General features: G+C 45.5%; 2 protein-coding genes across 4 annotated transcripts in view; both read left to right on the top strand.

Annotated features, from left to right (window-relative positions):
- Positions 1 to 711: 711 nt before the first annotated feature.
- Positions 712 to 4,380, top strand: LOC133410053 (acylphosphatase-2-like). The gene is made up of 3 exons (XM_061690784.1): positions 712 to 793; positions 1,139 to 1,155; positions 2,458 to 4,380. The coding sequence occupies exons 1-3, from the start codon at positions 736 to 738 to the stop codon at positions 2,683 to 2,685; spliced, it is 303 nt and encodes a 100-aa protein (XP_061546768.1). The 5' UTR covers positions 712 to 735; the 3' UTR covers positions 2,686 to 4,380.
- Positions 4,381 to 6,767: 2,387 nt separating this feature from the next.
- Positions 6,768 to 18,054, top strand: part of LOC133409570 (spectrin beta chain, non-erythrocytic 1-like) — an 80,667-nt gene continuing 69,380 nt past the window's right edge. Inside the window, exons 1-2 of one of the 3 annotated variants that reach the window (XM_061689759.1) lie at positions 6,768 to 6,935; positions 7,400 to 7,627. The gene's annotated coding sequence lies outside the window, so the exon portion shown is untranslated. Of the gene's footprint in view, positions 6,936 to 7,259; positions 7,628 to 18,054 lie in introns of those variants that run through there. The other 2 variants (XM_061689760.1, XM_061689758.1) reach the window with 2 other exon arrangements.

Here is an 18,054-nt window from a genome sequence, read left to right as displayed (position 1 = left end):
CTGACACCTCCCGCCATGTTTATTTCGGTGACGTGATTTCAAAGTAAATGTTCCTTTTTGAAATCTCTGTTGCTATTCTATTTTCTCTCCGTCTGCACATACGCGCTTACACTTTACATTTGGAATTGTCGACGTTCACTTCGTGTCGTCATCGACGATGATGCGTTACCATGACGACGCCTATTTGACCGGCGGCCAGCTGACGCAGCTCGGCTGGAGACGCGCTGCCATCTAGAGGCGAGATGAAGAAGTGACATCGTCGAGAATTGCGGAGCAACTTCATAAAACCACCATTGCATCCAAAATAAACATATTAAGAGTTCATAGAATAAGAAGCATATAGGGGACATTTGACATAAGGCAGTTTTGTTTTTTGAGGGGGTCCTGTGACACCAAAGCTAAATGACGTCATAGTTTGCATCATGAAATGAATTTGCAAAGCATTGCAAGACACCTTTTTCCAACGCACAAATCTTTCACCGTTTTGCTCGATACATCGACTTCAATCTATGGCATCGTAGTTGTCCTGGACATGACGTCATAGTTTGGTGTAGTTTGACATGTCCGGCGTCACGATTGGGTCTCGTGTAGCGGACATGTTTGTAGTTTGGAAGGACTGCAAAGAGCATCGGCGCTGGAGGGCGCTGTGACGCACATAGCGGAGTGGGGGGGGGGGGGATCAGGCCTCGCCCTCCTCTTCCTCCTCTCGTCCATTTTTGTCCATTTCCTGTGGAAATGTCAACAGGAAGTCAGCTGCTGTCTGTTGACTTTGAAGTCTTCGAACACGTTCAAGGTGCGTGCGTGACTTGGTCCGCTTCGTAATTTTGCATTATTCAGTCATTCGAACCGCTCGAAGTGCTCGAGGACTCGGCATCTTTTTGCACAATTGTCAAAAAAAAAAAAAAAAAAAAAAATGTACCGGCATTACCAGACAACTAGCAACCCTTTACTGCTCAGTGACTGTTCTTTTTTTTCTTTGTCAATGTCTTTCTGTCTCCAAAGTGTTCTCTGCCAATTGTCGTACTCGAGCGGCTCCTACTACCGGAGACAAATTGCTTGTGTGTTTTTTGGACATACTTGGCAAATAAAGAGGATTCGGATTCGGATCAAACGTTGTTGTTGTTGTTGTTTTTCGCAGGTGTTTGCTTCCGGATGGTGAGTTCAGTTCTTTTGTTTCTTCTTGATCTCAACTTTGGACGGTGAGCGCTCGGCTGACGTGACGTCATCGCTCGCCGGCCCGCGTGACGCGGCACCCGCACCTGCCGCCAGATGGCGCAACTGCGGCTGGGTGACGTCACTCGTTTTCAAGCCTCCATTTGCGGTGTTTGATTTGAACAAGTCGCCGCAACACTCGACGACATGTTAGCGTCTGTTAACGGTCTCTCCGTTCGGCCACCATTTTGTATTCGCTCACCAATAATTCATAAATCAATACGAGTACGAGTAGTCAGTTATTCAATAAGAATAGTCCACTTCTTGCGGTCACCCGAGCGCAGCGACAGTATCGATAGCGATACCGTTCGGTCCGAACACTGGAGGGCACCTTGGAAAAGACGAAGACGACGTGACGCCGCGCCGATACCGGAAGTCGGGACTCGGACTTGCTCGGTGAAATCCTCCGATACGACGCACCGTGACCGCCGATACTTAGCTACTGTGCGTGCCCTTCCCATTGCGCCCTCTAGTGTTCACGCTGCGGCGCCGCGTAACTGAAGTGCCTTGTGTGACGCTGGGAACACGAAGTCCTTGAACTTCATTGGAACATTTGCACGGGTTGCACATGATTCACGTCATGTGTTGAACTAACTACGAACATTCCATATTGGTAAGATATGTTCATTCGTTATGTACATTGTTTGTCATATTAAAACATCAACTTCATCATGGAAATTCAGTAGCTTCTATTTTCTAAAAACTGGGTTAGCGGGCAAAATGTTTTGTAAAGCTCTTTTCCGTCAAATATCTTTTTGTGCATTTCGTTCCTGTCGATGGCGCCTTCCTCTCCGGTGACCTCACTTCCTGCCGGGCCTGGGAACCAGCTGGGGGCGAAGGGGCGCATGGATGGAATCATGGCGGAAAAGAAGGAATTTAGTTTTATTTTTTTTCCCCCAAAACTCAATCAAGTTGAAACTTGAATGAGGAAAAAAACAACATATTTTGTGCGTATGAAAGAATGAGGCTTGAGTGTAAATATGATGATGATGATTAGTAATAATCTGCTCTTTCTGTTGGATGTTGTTGACACAAAAATAACACATTAGATTAAAGCCTACAAACATTTATTGCCAGCTGTGTGTGTGTGTGCGCGCACGCGCACACGCACGGGCAGTCTAGCAGGTCAAGCTGACCAGAGGTTGCGCGTGGACCAATCAGAGAGGAGAAAGTAGGCCAGCGGCCGGCGGGGCGCCGCTAACGCCGAGCGGCCTCAAAGCGCTCGATGCGACGCCGTTATGCTGATGTGACCCTGATCCTCGCCAATCTCCTATAATCTACACGCACACACGCATCACAAAATGGCAGCCCTCACCACAGTGGAAGCTTTTTCTTTTCCCATCATGCCGTGCGTTCAGGAAGCCTTGGCTCGGCGAGGCGGGCAGTCCGGCCAGTCGCATCACGAGGACGTCGTTCGCTAACGAGCGGTCGCTGTCGGCCTTGGAGATGAGCGGCTTGGGCACCCGCTACTGAAGACCAATCGCTACCTGTGTGACAGGTCGCCTTTCGGCCACTCGTGTGCCTTCGCTTCCTAGTGGACTTCCTTTTATTTCACTTCCTGTTGTTCGACTTCCTGTTGTTCGACTTCCTGTTAGTTCCACATGCTTCTGTTCATCATCTCCACCTGAGTTTGTCCCCTCAGTTTCTGACTTCCTGTCACATGACCACACACACACACACACACACACACACACACACAGTCACGTTTGTAACAACATACAGTCATGACATCATTAAATAGATTCCTAAAGAAACCCACCGCATCAATGGATGGCCATGGTGCTGCACCTTCCGGTGTGCCCATCTTGGCCACCTGGGGCCAGTATAAGACAGACAGTGTACTGTACATGGAGACATCTTACAGCTCCGCAGTACAGCACTAATATTAAGTCGTTCAACACAGACGATAATATATAGTAATATATGACTGTGTGTACCGTTATGTTGTCTGTCTACAGACGATAATATATAGTAATATATGACTGTGTGTACCGTTATGTTGTCTGTCTACATGTTGTTGCTGCACCGATTGTGTTTGAGTCATTGCTTAAGGGGTCAAAGCATCTGGCATAGATGCTAATTAGCGTTAGCACTAAGATAACGGCCTGAATGGCTAAGCTATGTGCTTGTTTGAAATACACAAAGTGTAATTCTCTTTGTGTTATGTTTAGTTTGTGAGTAAACCTCAGCTGGGAGAAGCAAAAACCTGCTTGAAGCATCTTTTTGAACAATTGGTCAGTAATTACCCAAAAATGTTGCCTGTTGTGTGCAGTGCCCGTATGTCAAAATTTTGCTCACAAGTCAAAGCAACAAGGTCATCCAAAGGATGTAAAAAATCTCGTAAGTCAAGTCACCAGTTTCTCGGCGCCACTTCAGTTTGCGCCAATTTAACACTTTTGATGAAGTGTTGTTTTTTTTCCAAATGAAAACTGTGTGTATACACGCTAATTGTGCGTGTCTAAACACTGTGAAGCTACGTTAGCGGTGTGTTGAACAAGAAGAGTTTGACAAATGGATGTTGGAGTGGGACCTCTGCTGTGAATGTTGCATCTCAGTTCATGCCACCTCACCTCCATTTTTTTCTGACCTGTCAAGCTTTCTTTCCTTTTTTCGTTTTTGTATTTTCTTTTCTTTGACTTTTTTTCTGTCTTACTTCTTTTTTCATTTTTTTGGGTCTTTTTTTTCTATTTTTTTTTTCTTTTTCACATTGTTTTTCTTTTTTTCTGTTATTTTCTTTCTCGTTTCTTTCCCGTATTGCAGTCTGGAACGGTGCTCGTTTCGCCTTTGTGGGACTGATAAGGGTTGTGTCCTTTCATCTCATCTCCTCTAACCTAGCTTTCAGTTCTTCACTTTTCCCTTATTTTTCTTTTCATCCTTGTTTTATTTTGTTGCTTCCTTGTTTTTCTTTTCCTTCTTTCTTTTTTGTAACATTATTCTTGAGTTTTTTTGGGTCATTTTTCATTTCTTTTTTCCTGTTTCCATAGTTGCTGCTGAAACGGCGCCCGCTTCCCCATTGTGGGACCGATTAAGGTTATCTCATCTCATCTCATCTCATCTCATCTCATCTCATCCAACAGAGCCTTGGATGTCCGACTGCCCGTGAATGCGTTGCGAATAACTACGCTGCCATCGTCTTCTCCAATATTTCCGAGCTCGTCCGGAGATCTTCATGTGGTCTCAACACCTCCAAATATAACAGCGCCAACAACACGACACGCTCCTCCTCCAGCGCAAGTTGCCACACTGCAAACCGTCACAGGCTTCCGCCCCCGCACCCAAAATCCAGCAGAGCTGACCTCCTCTTTTCCTTCCTCCTCCTCTTCCTCACCCGGCAACAACTTTGGCATCCCGGTGCTGTTACCATGGAAACCAGCCTCTTTCCATCACAAGTGTTTGACACCGAGAAACTCCTCCATGCTGCCAACGCACGCGCGCGCACACGCCCACACGCACTGACAGTGGTTGCTGAGCAACAGGTCGACATTCAAGCAACTTTACACACTTTTCATTCATTTTATCTTTCCAACTCTTACAATAAATGTTTGACATATTTTATGTTTATTAGTCATAACTATCACAAAAGTATGGGTGTTTGGTGGGGCAGCAATACGCTTGCGTACAAAAGAAACATACGGACCTCTATAAACGTAGGAAGCGGCTCAACTGGGCCGAGGAGAAGAAGGACCGGACCAGCGGTCCGAGGTCGTCTTTTCCCATGACAGTAAAGAGAGCTTTTCATTCGGGAATCAAGGTCCAAGGGTTTGGAGGGAGACTGGTGAAGAACAGAACCCAAGCTGCTTGAGGTCCAGTGCGAAATATCCACAGTGCGTCGTCATTTGGGGCGCAACGTCCAGTGCAGGTGTTGGTCAACTCTGCTTTCTTAAAACCAAGGTCACCGCAGCAGTCTACCAGAATGTTTGAGAGGACTTGATGATTCCTTCTGCTGAAGATCCGTACGGAGATGCGGATCTCATCTTCCAGCAGGACCTGGCCCCTGCCCGTGCCGTCAGAAGCACCGAAACCTAGTTGGATGCCCATGCCATCACAGCGCCGGACCGGCCGAGCCAACTCGCCCGATCTAAACCCCGTTGAGAATCGATGGCGTACGATCAAGAGGAAAATGAGGGCCACCAGACCCAAAGGCAAAGAAGAAATCTGGGCTTGCATAAGTCCCAGGCGACGCCGCAGGCTGATTGCCTCAATGCCACGGCGCACCCAGGCAGTGATTCCAGCAAAGGGATTCCCAACCAAGTATTGAAGGTTAACATATTGTTTTGAAAGTACCATATTTGTTCATGAGACCCTCATTTCTTTGTTTTTTCTGCAAAAACTAAGTCAATGGTAATTTCTTCACAGTATTCTCATTTTATGAATTTCTGATTTTGTGGCTTTTATGAGCTGGAAGCCCAAATTATGTAAATACAAATACTTGAAATTGTGGGCCCTGAATCTATAATCTGTGTAAATTGAACTTTTTGAATGGAATTATGGAACTACATCAACGTTTTCATGATATTCCAATTTTTTGCAAAGCGTCTGTAATAGCTATCCAATAGCTACATTTGGTGCCTGTGCACCAAACCCGTGTCAATGTGTCATCTAGAAAATAAAAGGATGCCATAAATGAACAACAATTTCATTTTTTTAAAAATCTCTTTTTGTCCCTTTTCTTTTGTGTATCTTTGTCCTTGTTTCTTTTTTTGGTCTTGTTTTTTTTGTCTCTTTTTTGCTTACTTTTTTCTCGTCTTTGTTTCTTGTCCTTTTTCTTTTCTTTTATGATTGTTTTTTGTCCTTTTTTTGTTTTTATTTTCTTACTTTTCTTTTTGTATTTTTTTCTCTTTTTTTTTTCTTATTTCTTGCATCCACCATTGCTGCTTAAATGATGCAAATGTCCCCATTGTGGGACTGATCAAGGTTATCTAATCTAATGTAAAGGAAACTTGGATGTCCCACAGTCCTTGAATGCATCGCGAGTAACAAAGATGCTATCAAGTTGTAGTGTTGTTGTTCATGTAGTTGTGTTGTTTTAGGCAGAGATTATTTTACTGTGTGTGTGGGGGGGGGACGTCCTGTCCTGTGTGTTTACAAACTTTGTACACATATCAACTCCGTAACACAAGAGTTAGGAGTTTGCAGCAGAATAATGCGTTGTCATGGCAACCACACACACACACACACACACACACGCACACACAAACCTTTTCTATTTTCCACCATCAGACTCTTCATCCAATCTCTGCAGGAGCCCCTTACTCCCCCCCCCCCCCCCCACCCACCCCTCTCTCTCTCTCTCCCCCGCCTGCCTCTCACTGATTTATTGGATGGGGCGCTTGTTTTCTACTCATCGTTGCCCGGACGGGTGGAGCCATAGTAGGCTGAAGACAGTCGCCTCAATCTGTGGCGCCCCTTCTCTTTTTGAAGAATACACGTTGATTAGTTTTCTGATTTGACGCAATTTAGTTTAAAAAGAATAAAGTAAAAACTACAATTGTTTCTCATACATTGAATAAACTAGCCGCCGAATGTGTTGCTGTAGCATAGTAGTAGGAAGCGTAGTTGTAGAAAGTTCACGGAATCTTTAAACAGTTTTAGCTGTTACTGGTGAATAAAAAAAAACTGCAACGTATAAACACGTCAAACTGTATTAATCTAAAGTAGTTTAAACTGTGCACATTGCTACGAATTGTGAAGGACGCGGGAGTGATCCGTCATTTCATTCAAAGGTAAGATCACTAGCACGCTGACGTAAAGTTTGCTAACAGGTCATGGTAGCATTTTTTGCTCACGATGAAAGTGTGTTAAAAGTGACGTTAAATAGTAGTAGTTTAAATGGGTACATATATTCTGTGTTTTATATGATCGTATTGCGTCAGTGTTGAGGAATTTAGCCTAGCCTTTCTTTGTTTTTTTTGCTAACATTGTTAGCCTTGCGGTGAAGTGTGCTCGCTTGTGTCGACGTTGCGTCACGACGATCACGTGATTCAGTCGTCGTGCAGGGGTCCCCGGAAACACCGCCCGTGCGTGACAGCTGGCGGTATTATCAAGCGAACAAAAGCGTGCCTGCATTGTGACGACATTCTCTTTCGGCTTTGATTTGGGACTTTCTCTTGTGGATGAATAAAATACCTATCTATATCTAGCTATCTCCTTTTCTTTGGATTTGATGTTTGACTCCTGGTCCTGCCAGGACGGAGGACTTTCGCGCTTGGGCTTGTAACCCGGTGCCGCCCGCCGGTGCTGCCTTGTGTCGGAAGCGAGCGCACCCCACTCTGCAGTCTGGTCCTCGGGAGGAAGAGGAGGAGGAGGAAGAGGAGGAGGCTCGGAGCTTCTGCATTGTTTTCAGCACCACTGGCCCGACCGACCTTCACCAGCACAGCCAGCACAGCCGCCGCGCTTCTGTCGGCCTTGAGGTGAGGTGAGTCCCGAACAGAACCGAACCGAACCGAACCGCTCGCTTTGACTGCGCTGCTGCGTGTCGCGGCTGGCCTCGCGAATGTGCGCGTGCGTGTTTTGACTGTTCACGCGCACTGGCGAAGTTGGAGGCGTGTTGGCGCCGAGAGAGGCCGAGGAGGGACGCCCTCTCCCCGGATGAGTGTCCGGGAGCCCCCCGCCCCCCCACTTGCCCCCACTTCCCTCCTCGCAATCCGAACCTCCGTGCTGCTCTTCAACTCCAGCTCGAGTGCGTCACAGCAGCATCTTTTCATTTTCCCTCCTGCAGCCTCGCATCAAGGAGGAAGGATGGAGGGGAAGCATGTTGTTGTTTTCATCTGCTGGGTGAGGAGGAGGAGGATGATGATGGTGGTGATGAAGATGGTGGTGCAGGCGTGGTCGTGTGTGTGTGTGTGTGTGACCTTGTGCGCAACACGGGCAATAATGTGGGCAGCACTTTTGTGCATGTCTGAGTTCAGTAGCAGCGTCTTTTTCTTTTTCTTGGTCTTCTTCTTGTTGTTCTCGTTTGGTGCAGACCGGCCCACCGAGTCCAGAGGCGCTGTTATGTAATCGGATCCGGCCGGACCCACCGCTGCGGTCCCTCCTCCGCCCTCGACGCGCCCTTTCTTTCTTTTTCTTTTTTTCTTCTTTCCTTCAAATTGCTTACTCACAATCACAAACGTGAGCGCTTTGCGATGGTCACGTGTTCCCTTTTCAAGTCACTGATGAGTTTTGTTCCTGCTCCCACATTCTCCACTTCCCTTCTGTCCTCACTTCACTCCCCCAAATGCGGGGCCCCCTCCCCCAGCGACAAGTGGCAAACATTTGGCGACGTGTTAGACCTCCAAAGTGAGGCGGGGTGGCAGTCTGTTGGTCGCTAGGACGTCTGCCGACGCGGAAGCGGAGAACAAACGCCGAGTCGGGGAGAACACGCATCGCGACAATCTTGCGGATTTCGAGCCTGACGCAGCTTCCGCTCCAAGTCGGCCAAGGCCCGATTATCGGATGTCTGTAAAGTTGATCCTGAGTGATTATCCTGTGGTGCGGGCTGCATGAAGAATCATTTTGCCTCCCCGGTCTGCTTGGAAAGCCGTCACGGCTGCCAGTTGTAAATGTAAAGCAACGTTCAGTAATCCCCCGCTATAGTTTTCGAATTGCCTGTATTGAGAAGTGGAAAGTGTAAATGTACCGCAAACTATAATCCCCAAACACTTTATCATTTCAAACTCATTTTACAACATTTCCCTTTAAAGTAAATCGATTACAGATGATTTGAATAAAAAAAATGAAAAAGAAAATCGCTTTCCACCGCCCTCGAGCCCTGTGGGCCTTTCTGCACTGAAGCCACGCCCCGCTCAACTGCCAGCTGCCAATCAAATCCTCTACTACGACCTGGAAAAATGGATGCCACTTCATCCAACATCATTCTTATGCCTACACATCCCCACTTGGCGAAGGTGCAAAACAAATTCTGCTCAAAGCCTCCGGTGGCTGGAATTTCTCTCACTGGGTCGTCGCAAGACCTCTCCGTGCTGTGACAACGAGGCGCTCTAAATTTGCCATGCCAGTGCGAAGACCCGGTCCACTTGCTGGCTGTCATGTTGGACTTTAGTTTTTATTTTTTTTCCCCTTTACCTTGCTCTCTTCCTCTGGGTGGTGTGCACACACTTGCGGCCAACGACGAGGCGCTCTAAACGCGACCATGCCAGCGGACTATGTGAAGGGAAGATGCATTTACGGGGTGTTGGCATAGCTCTGAGCCTCGCTAAATGTACTTGACATTCGTGTTACATAAGGGCTGATGTGAACATAGGGGCTCAAGTTCTTAATGGTTGAACTCAAAGGTGCGCCACTGCGCCCTGTTTGAGCCATGCCCCAAAACATCTGAGAACAAAATGAGGAAAAACGTGGTGGCGTCACCGGTACTTGAGAGAGGACATTCATTCAACTATTGCTTGAGGTATGTTCACGTACCTGCTCACAAGCAGACAACAAAATGTTATGTAGCTTAGCAAGCTGGTGCTAGCACTAATGCTTGTACGTAAACGTGCCGGCGATGTGTCGAAATCATGCTCGAAAGCGTCGGTAAAATTGGTTTGTGCGCGTGAATGAATGTTGACAACGGCGAGCACGGGAGGCGATGCGCCGGTCACAAGACGCAATCCTATTGGTCGATGTCAGAGAGTTGTCCTTCATATGCCACACGACATGGAAGATATCACCCAAAAATCTTTTTTTCATTTTGGCATCATACTGTAGGGCCAAATCGTTGGTGGTGGATCATGCCACACTGCAGCAAGTTTTGGCGTCCTCGACAAAATATGTCGGACCGATCTGGGAAATCGCCCGCGATCGCTTATCGGGGCTAAAATCCTGTCGTCTGATCTCGGCATAACTCGTCCGTCAAGTGATTGAGCTCAACGGGAAATGCCAACCGCTGCAATGAGGTTAGCGCCACACAAGCTGACAGTTAGCCTAGCTTCTTTGTGGACGTCTTGTGTGTTTTCCGGCACGGTGCCGCCTCTTGCCGGCCGTCTGGAGTACGGCGCACGCTCGAAGGGCAGTTCGAACACGTGTGACATTTGTCCTCGTCTTGTGTGAACTCGCTTACGTTTTAAAAATAGACTAAGATGTTCAAAATTGTTGCGTGTGTGTTTTAGTCCACATGAGCATGTTTATTTTCAAAAAGTCTTACTTTTCTTTTTGGGTGTTTCTTCCACACACAAACGTTTTGTATTCTTTGAAACTGAGCTTGTGGAAAAACTCTGACCATGGCGAATACTTTACAAAAGTCCGCTTTTAGTTTTTGTGTTGACAAGCAAAACCTGAACTTTTTCTTGTCTTTCAAGTGTTTCATTTGATCACGTATTTAAAGTTGATTTCAAATAGAACATGACTAATGACGTTCACCATCAAACACGTTATCAATTTTGATTTAGTACACAAGTGCGATTTAATAACAATCACGATAAGTCATTTTATCACCATTTGAACCAATGTACACATCTATTATGTTGATGAATGGAGGTGACCAAGTCCGCTGCTGTTTTTAAGGCTTCCGATTTGCCAAAATGCTCTTGAGACAAAAGTGTTTGCATGTGGACAGAGATTAATAGTAATTTGAAAAAAAGACGGTTGTGTGTGGGCGTAAATTAATTACTTAATTATATATATATATATATATATATATATTTTTCCTTTGTTTAAATACCCATGAATGTTTTGTGGACGAGACCTTTGCTAATGTAAAGAGGTGGTGATACTTATTTATTGATTACATGGAGTAGCTGTCGGTTGTTGAGAGATGCAAGTGTCTCCTGCCTTGAGGCAGGAAGTGCTCCCAGTTCAGGTCTCAGTTCAGTTCCGTCCTAGTTCAGTTCCCACTCTCTTCCCAATTCCGTTCCAAGTTCAGGTCTTCTTTTGCTGGCGTTGACAAAACTGGCGATGGTTCTACATACATACAAGCTTCATATTTGAAATCCTCTCTCGCTTCAACGAGACTTGTCAAGTTTGTTTGAGCTGACAACAGTTTTCATGATGTCAGAGCTTTTTGATTGGTTGGACTACGTTTGGGTTATTTCTGATGCGTTTACATTACGTGAGGGCCTTTTCCCTCCCGCCTGCTTCTTGAGTGCAACTTTTATTTTGAGATCCATCTATTTTCTGTACCGCTTCTCCTCACGCGGGCCGCGGGCATGCTGGAGCCTATGCCAGCTATCTTCGGGAACTGGTCGCCAGCCCATCGCAGGGAACATAGAAACACATTTAGAGTCTTGAATTATCCTAGCTAGCTATAGACTTGGCCATCGGTGTGACCACGAAAGTAGCTTAACTTCTGAAAAGCGATTTGATGTTGAAATAGTCACGCTACAGAGAAATGCAGTTAAACTAGTCGTGTCGCTCGTGCCCACCTCTGCTGTTTTTGGTTGGAAGCAGAACATTATGGCAACGGCGCATAGCGATTCACTTGTTGGGTGCCGGCATGAGTGAAATGATGTTAAAATCGTTGTGTGTGTGTGTGTGTGTGTGAGGAGGACAGAGAGTAATGGCGGCCATGTTGGAATGCACGTGGGCGGAAGCTGTGCTCCTCACATCGGAGTCGTTTTTGAAGCGTAACGATTTGAACACCTCAGAGAGGATTTATGATGTGAAATGATACACAGTAGACCCCCGCGAATAGGAACCGAGTCCTGCTGCAAATGGCACAAAAACAAAAAAAAAGCACAACTGACGTTATGAAGTGCTGCCTTTTTTTGTGTTTTGGTTTCATTTTGTCAAATAACAATAATAAAGAATAAAACGGATTCATTTTTTATTAAAATAAAAAAATAGGAATTATGAAATCAAACATTCAAACCTTACAAGATTTACTCATGTTTGATTTGATTTAGAAAAAAAAATGCACATTTGGTGAAGAAGTTCGACTCACAACCCAGGCTAAACTTGGCTCCTCCCCCGTCGTAGAAAGAGATGCGTCACTTCAATGAGGTTGGAAAATTGAGGGTGTGTCTTGTTTTTGCAGAAAATAATTTTCTTGCAGTTGTCTGGTTTTGACATGAAATGACATTGCAAAGACCTTTTCAATAAAAGATTAAGAAAATGTAAATGGCTTAACTATGAAAATGCATTATTAGCTTTAATATAGAACCTGAAGTCAAAACTAATTTAATAACACAATTCTCCAAAAATGGAGACGTCTGCATTTGCGTTTGGACTCTTCAAATGTATGACTTTGACTTGAATTAAAACGCTAATCAAAAATGATGACCGCTTGAAACTGCAGACGAGCGAGGGATGGAGGAAGGAGGGAAAGCGGGACGGAGGAAGGGCGATCGGGCGGCGGAGAGCAGTGAGAACGTCCCCCGCGATGATAAAGAGGAGGACCAGAAAAAGAGAGCGAGAGAGGCAGGAACCTTCTGGAAAATGTCCAGCAGACAGGAAGTGGACCGGGGTGTGACATCATCATCTGGCCACACCCTTTGGAATGCAAGTACACGCACTCACACACACACACACACACACACAGATAACGGTGTGTGTGTGTGTGTGTACAAAGTGAGCTCATGTTTCCAAAATTATTTTCGACTCTGAAATCTTTCTCACCTTTATTACTGACAGGAACAATATTATGTTTGTGTGTGTGTGTGTACATGTCTGTGTGTTAGTAACTGCGTGTATGTGTATCAGGGTGTTTGTGCATGTTTCTATATGTTTGTGTGTGTGTACACATGCTCGTGCGTGCCTCGCCACCGAGGGGTTTGGGTGTGGTCGAGTGGCATCACACAGGAAATGAGTCGTTAGCCGAAAGTGGACCTCCGACTTCCGCCCGCTCTCCCTCCGAAACAGCAGAACCAGAAGCGCAAGTGGAAGTCGTCGGGGTTAGAAGCCTTGTCCGAAACCCGTCCGCTCGTCCTGCGCCACCTTTGGTTTCTCCCTTTGCCCTTTCCCCTTCCGTCCATATTTTGAGGCCACTGATGCTAAGCTAACAAATTAGCATCCGTTTATTCAACCCGTTGGCCTTTTTGCGGCCGCTTTGCAATTTTGGTCCTTTTTTGGTGGTTCGTTGTGTTTAAATGTAAGGCTAGCTAACCTGAAGTTAACATGAGCAAAGTGACTTTATTTGTATTTTTCTAAAATGGGTAGCCAGAACAAAATGAACGAGGGATTTTCGATGCCACTTTTTTGCAGACCGATACCAGTGCGAGTATTCACTCTTGAGTACTCACCGAAAATGAGTACCCCTACCAATAGTACTTTTGAATCATAAAATTACAGTTAACACAATGACAGATAATTGTGAACAAAGAGCTTTCTTTCTTTCTGTCTTCCTTTTTCTTTCTGGATTTGCTGATGTGTCAAACCGCAGCGCCAACTGCTAGTGCGGAGGACTTACTCACTTTCAACAATATTTGTATCGTACCTTAAGTATCGGCTGTTGGGAATCGGCAGCCTTCGTGATTACCCGATTATCCCATACCTTGAAATAATAAAGTTTGGGGGCGCTAACAAGAGAGGAATTGTTTTTAGCGTTGTGGTGACAACAGAAAAGTCGACGTTATTGACCTTCACTCTAGATCATCTTGGTTTGTAAGACGACACCTGATGCCATCGTGTGTGTGTGTGTGTGTGTGTGTGTGTGTGTGTGTGCCACTGACACTCTCATCATCACAGGAAATATGAGTTGGGGGTGGGGGCGCTTCGTGTCCTTGACCAAATGTAAACGACAGACTGTAAAGACATCAAGTGTCACCACGTTCAAACTTTCACACACCAAAGCTGCGCGACTCCCACATCGGGGGACGCAACGGGAGATCCGCTATTTATGCGCCTTTCCTACGGAACCCAGTGAAGGCGAAATATTACAGTGACTGCAGTTTCACTCCAATGCGAAACAAGCTTTGAAACTGCTTTTTCCAGCATTAACTTGCATCACCTTCCAGAGAAATATTTGAAACACTTTGTTCCTCTTGCGGAGAAAAAAAAACCCAATCCCCTCTGTCAAAAGGTACGTAAAAACGATCGTGAACTCCGTGACCGGGAGCCAAGTTCTCCTTGTTGTCAGCGACTCAACTTGCAAGACTGACAGAATATTTCTCGTGACACTAAAATCACCCAAACTATCAAAAGAAAAAGTCGGCTCTCTTCTTTCACCAGAAAAAAAACGAAGTTTGTAACCTTTTCCGTCTTTTAGCAATCAGCAGTAGAACATGAGGTCGGCTTCACCCAAAACTGGTTTCTGATCAAAACGTGCAGAAAACATAAAACATGTCAAGCACAGCCGGGACTTTGACATTAACATTTAAACTATAAAACAACAAAAGGGAGACCGAGAGAGGGATTTTGATGGCAAAAGAATCATTTATTTAGCAGATATAAACCACAACCGCACACGCTGTCGGGTTCGGCCACGTCGCTCGGTGGGCAGCTTGACAATTGATTAAATCGATTGACGTGTGTAATTGATTGTCGGTTGATCATTGGACTCCCTTGATAGACTTGATCCTCCATTTTGTCTGGTTGCCATTTTTACACAAGCTCAAAAATGTTTCCCATCCGTGAGAGAAAGTGGCAGTCCCACAATGCACTGCAGCTCTCGAGCGGAGAAATGCGAAAGAATCTGGCTGCAGGCCAGGGTGAAAATGGTGGGATGGATCGCCGTGACGACACGCCGACCGTCCGATCCGGACTGTGAGAAGCCCTTTGTTGGCGCGTGCGGACGTGATTTCCTTTAGGACTAAAGGCTGCGAGAAGCTTTTGAGAGGGAGAAAAGTGGGTTTGTTGTTGAATCGTTGAATGTTTTGCACCGATTGGCTGAAATTTTGGAGTGACATCAGCTAGGCAGAGAGAAAGTTCAGATCTGCACGTGTGTGTGTGTGTGTGTGTGTGTGTGTGATGAAAAAGCTCGAGCGTGGCGGCAGTGGGAAGAAATTGAGGAAGTGAAAATGGTGTGAAACAAGATGAGCATCAGGAAGTCTTGGCTTTCTTCTTCTCCCCATGTTAGCGTCAAAATCTGTCGTTCCCTGGTCCTCTCCTGGGCGGCGTCCCGCAACCTCGGCCTCCTCCCTGCTGCGTGAGCGTTTGGGAACGGCCTCACGTCACCGCGCAACGTTCGCACAGAGGGAACGCCCAAGGGAACTTCCTAGCCTATCCCAGCTAACACCGGGCAGTAAAGTAAAAAAGAAGTCAAGTCGCTTGTCGTTTATTTGAAAACTAGTCACGAGACGGGTTGGAAAAGTTGCTAGGTTGTCAACACTGACGGTGTTTTTGGCTCTGTTGGCAGCCATGTTGTTAGTGTAAGCAGTGCACGTCAGCTAGCGATGATGACTTCATATAAAATTTAGAAATATAGAATTTTGAGGTTGAAACATCCATCCATTTTCCAGACCGCTTGTCCTCACGTGGGTCGCGGGCGTGCTGGGGCCTATCTCAGCTGATTCTGGGCAGGAGGCGGGGTACACCCTGAACTGGTCGCCAGCCAATCGCAGGGCACACACACACAAACAAACAACCAAAAACGTTGATTGTTTTCCAAAGTAAAAGCGGCTGTGTGCAAATGTCTTACTTTGTGGGGGGGAAATACAAACAAGAATGACTCTGCTTTCATGGAGGATTTCAGAAATTGGAGAATATTTACTGTTGAGAGGCAAAATTGGAAATTCCGCGCGGCTTCTGAATCCTCTCAGCTGGCCGAGCTCCGTCCACCTCTGAAGGCAACTCCTATCTTGCCCTTTTATGGACTGTCTTATTGCTTCTTTTTATGCGTCTGTTTGGTAATCTTATGCCCAGTTGTTGGGCGTTTTGTTTTTCCGGAGGTCTATATTCCACTTAAACATCAAATAGGTCCAAGATGGTTTTTCCCCCACAGATAATTTTCCTCCACGTACTACAGTTAGGTCATAACAGCTTTAACAAATATGACAAAGTGACTTTTTTATTTTAATTTGATTTTGTTATAAGCAAATTCACCATTTTTAATGGGAGGGGGAAACTTGCTAGGGGGAAAAAAAAGTTTGATTGCTTATTTGGTATCGGGAGGAGTAAAACAAATTACACAAGGGGGAAAAACAACAAAGTAAATCATTTGCCTTTTCTATAAGCGAAGGGGGGAAAAAAATCAATGAATCGAATGTTTGACATTTGATTTGAATGAAAATAATCAAACCTTTCACAAAGAGAGCTTGCATTATTCGACACGTTTTTAAAAATGAGTATCTTCATGTTTTTAATGTAGCATCTGCGTGTTGTTGTGCGTGATGATTCATGGTGCGTAAATAATTGTGTGTGCATGCGTGCACACGAATGTGAGCAGACGACATATTAATGGAAGGTTTATGAAATATAGATTAGCGACCTGAAGCGCTAGCACAGCTTTGTTTCTTTCAATCACTCCTTTTGTTTAATTTGGTTTGGCCCCAAGTTTGATCTCAATCAACAACTATTCGTATAATTCATTTCAAAATTTCCAATCAAACTGTCATCTCTTGTAGTTGTTTTAAAACTGTGTGATTGCTGTCGTTCAACAGTCATAATTGACATTTTCTACCTATTGATCTATCACCTATTTGTTATGACTAATGTTGCGAGGTGTGTGTGTTTGTGCGTGTATTTTGATGGCCTGCCTGCGTAAATGCGAGTTCATGACTTATTGATGCTGTCCTCTCCAAACTATTGCCTTCGCCCGCCGTGTTCAAGTCGTGCTAGCAGCCTCATTAGCGCCAACTGCTAATCACTTCCTGTTTGTAGATGGCTCATCTTCACCACCTTGTAATTAACAACGTGCCTTTATGATTATCCCGTCCCCGAATGCCTCGTCGAGTCCAGGAAAAGGAAAGTGTGCGCGTTTGTTGCTAATGTATACATTGATTCTTGTTTTGGGAGTAAACCGGGCTGTGGCTCGTAATGATGATGTCATTCAAAAAGGGAAAGAGTGCTTTCATCTCATTGTCAATCTTTTGTGCTTTTAGCGTGCGCCGCGGGTTCGATCGAAGCGCCGCGTTACGGCTCGTTTGGTGCCATCCATCCATTTTCTTTACCGCTTCTCCTCACTAGGGTCGCGGGTATGCTGGAGCCTATCCCAGCTATCTTTGGGCGGGAGGCGCATTCATCAATATATTGATCAGGGTAACCATAGCAACGGCTACCTGCATTAGCGCTGGACTCTCTCCGCTAACCCAATTGTGCTAACACGGTAGCGAGTCTCTGCCAGCAGGCACCGAGGAATTCTCAACAGAAACCTTTTCAGAAATAGCTCACAAAAATTTGACTTGGATGCTTAATTTCACACTTGGTTGTTTACTTTTACACTTGGTGGGTGGACAGACACGCCAGACACAAAACTATTTGGATACAAGACATTAAAAAGTCAATTTAAAGTTGAGTGTCCAGGCTCTCATCATTTTTGCTGCCTGCACTGCGACAGCGTGAGCAGCTGTTCCACTTCCCGGTTCTGGTTCAGGCTTTGCGATACCGTCGGGTCAAATGAACGGCAGATCGCGGCGGCCTACTTAGCGCCTCCGCAGAGAGGACACGTTGATGGATGACTCGCTTGTCAGCGTCCTAAATTTAACAACACGTGTGTTAACACTTTATTTATAAATGTTTAAGATGAGCTACGACTCACCTTGACCACTCTTGATTGCTTCAAACTACTAAGTACAACTCAATATCAAAGATGCTAACGGGTTGGGAAAACAGACCGTTAAGCTAAATGAGCTAACTCTGTTAACTGTATTGAAAATCCATGCCAGCGCTAAACGAAGCTCGTGCAGAGAGAACAGAAGCTACAAATTAACTGTAAATTACTCTGAAAAACTAACACGATGCTAACGGAACCCAGCCCGTGCTGAGAGAACTGAAGCGAGTTTATTGTTTGCCATCTGAGCCAACTAATACTCACTATGCGTTTGTTTTGTA

This window comes from Phycodurus eques, chromosome 11 (genome assembly GCF_024500275.1).
Source record: "Phycodurus eques isolate BA_2022a chromosome 11, UOR_Pequ_1.1, whole genome shotgun sequence".
NCBI lineage: Eukaryota > Metazoa > Chordata > Actinopteri > Syngnathiformes > Syngnathidae > Phycodurus > Phycodurus eques.
This window is presented reverse-complemented; position numbering and strand designations above follow the sequence as displayed.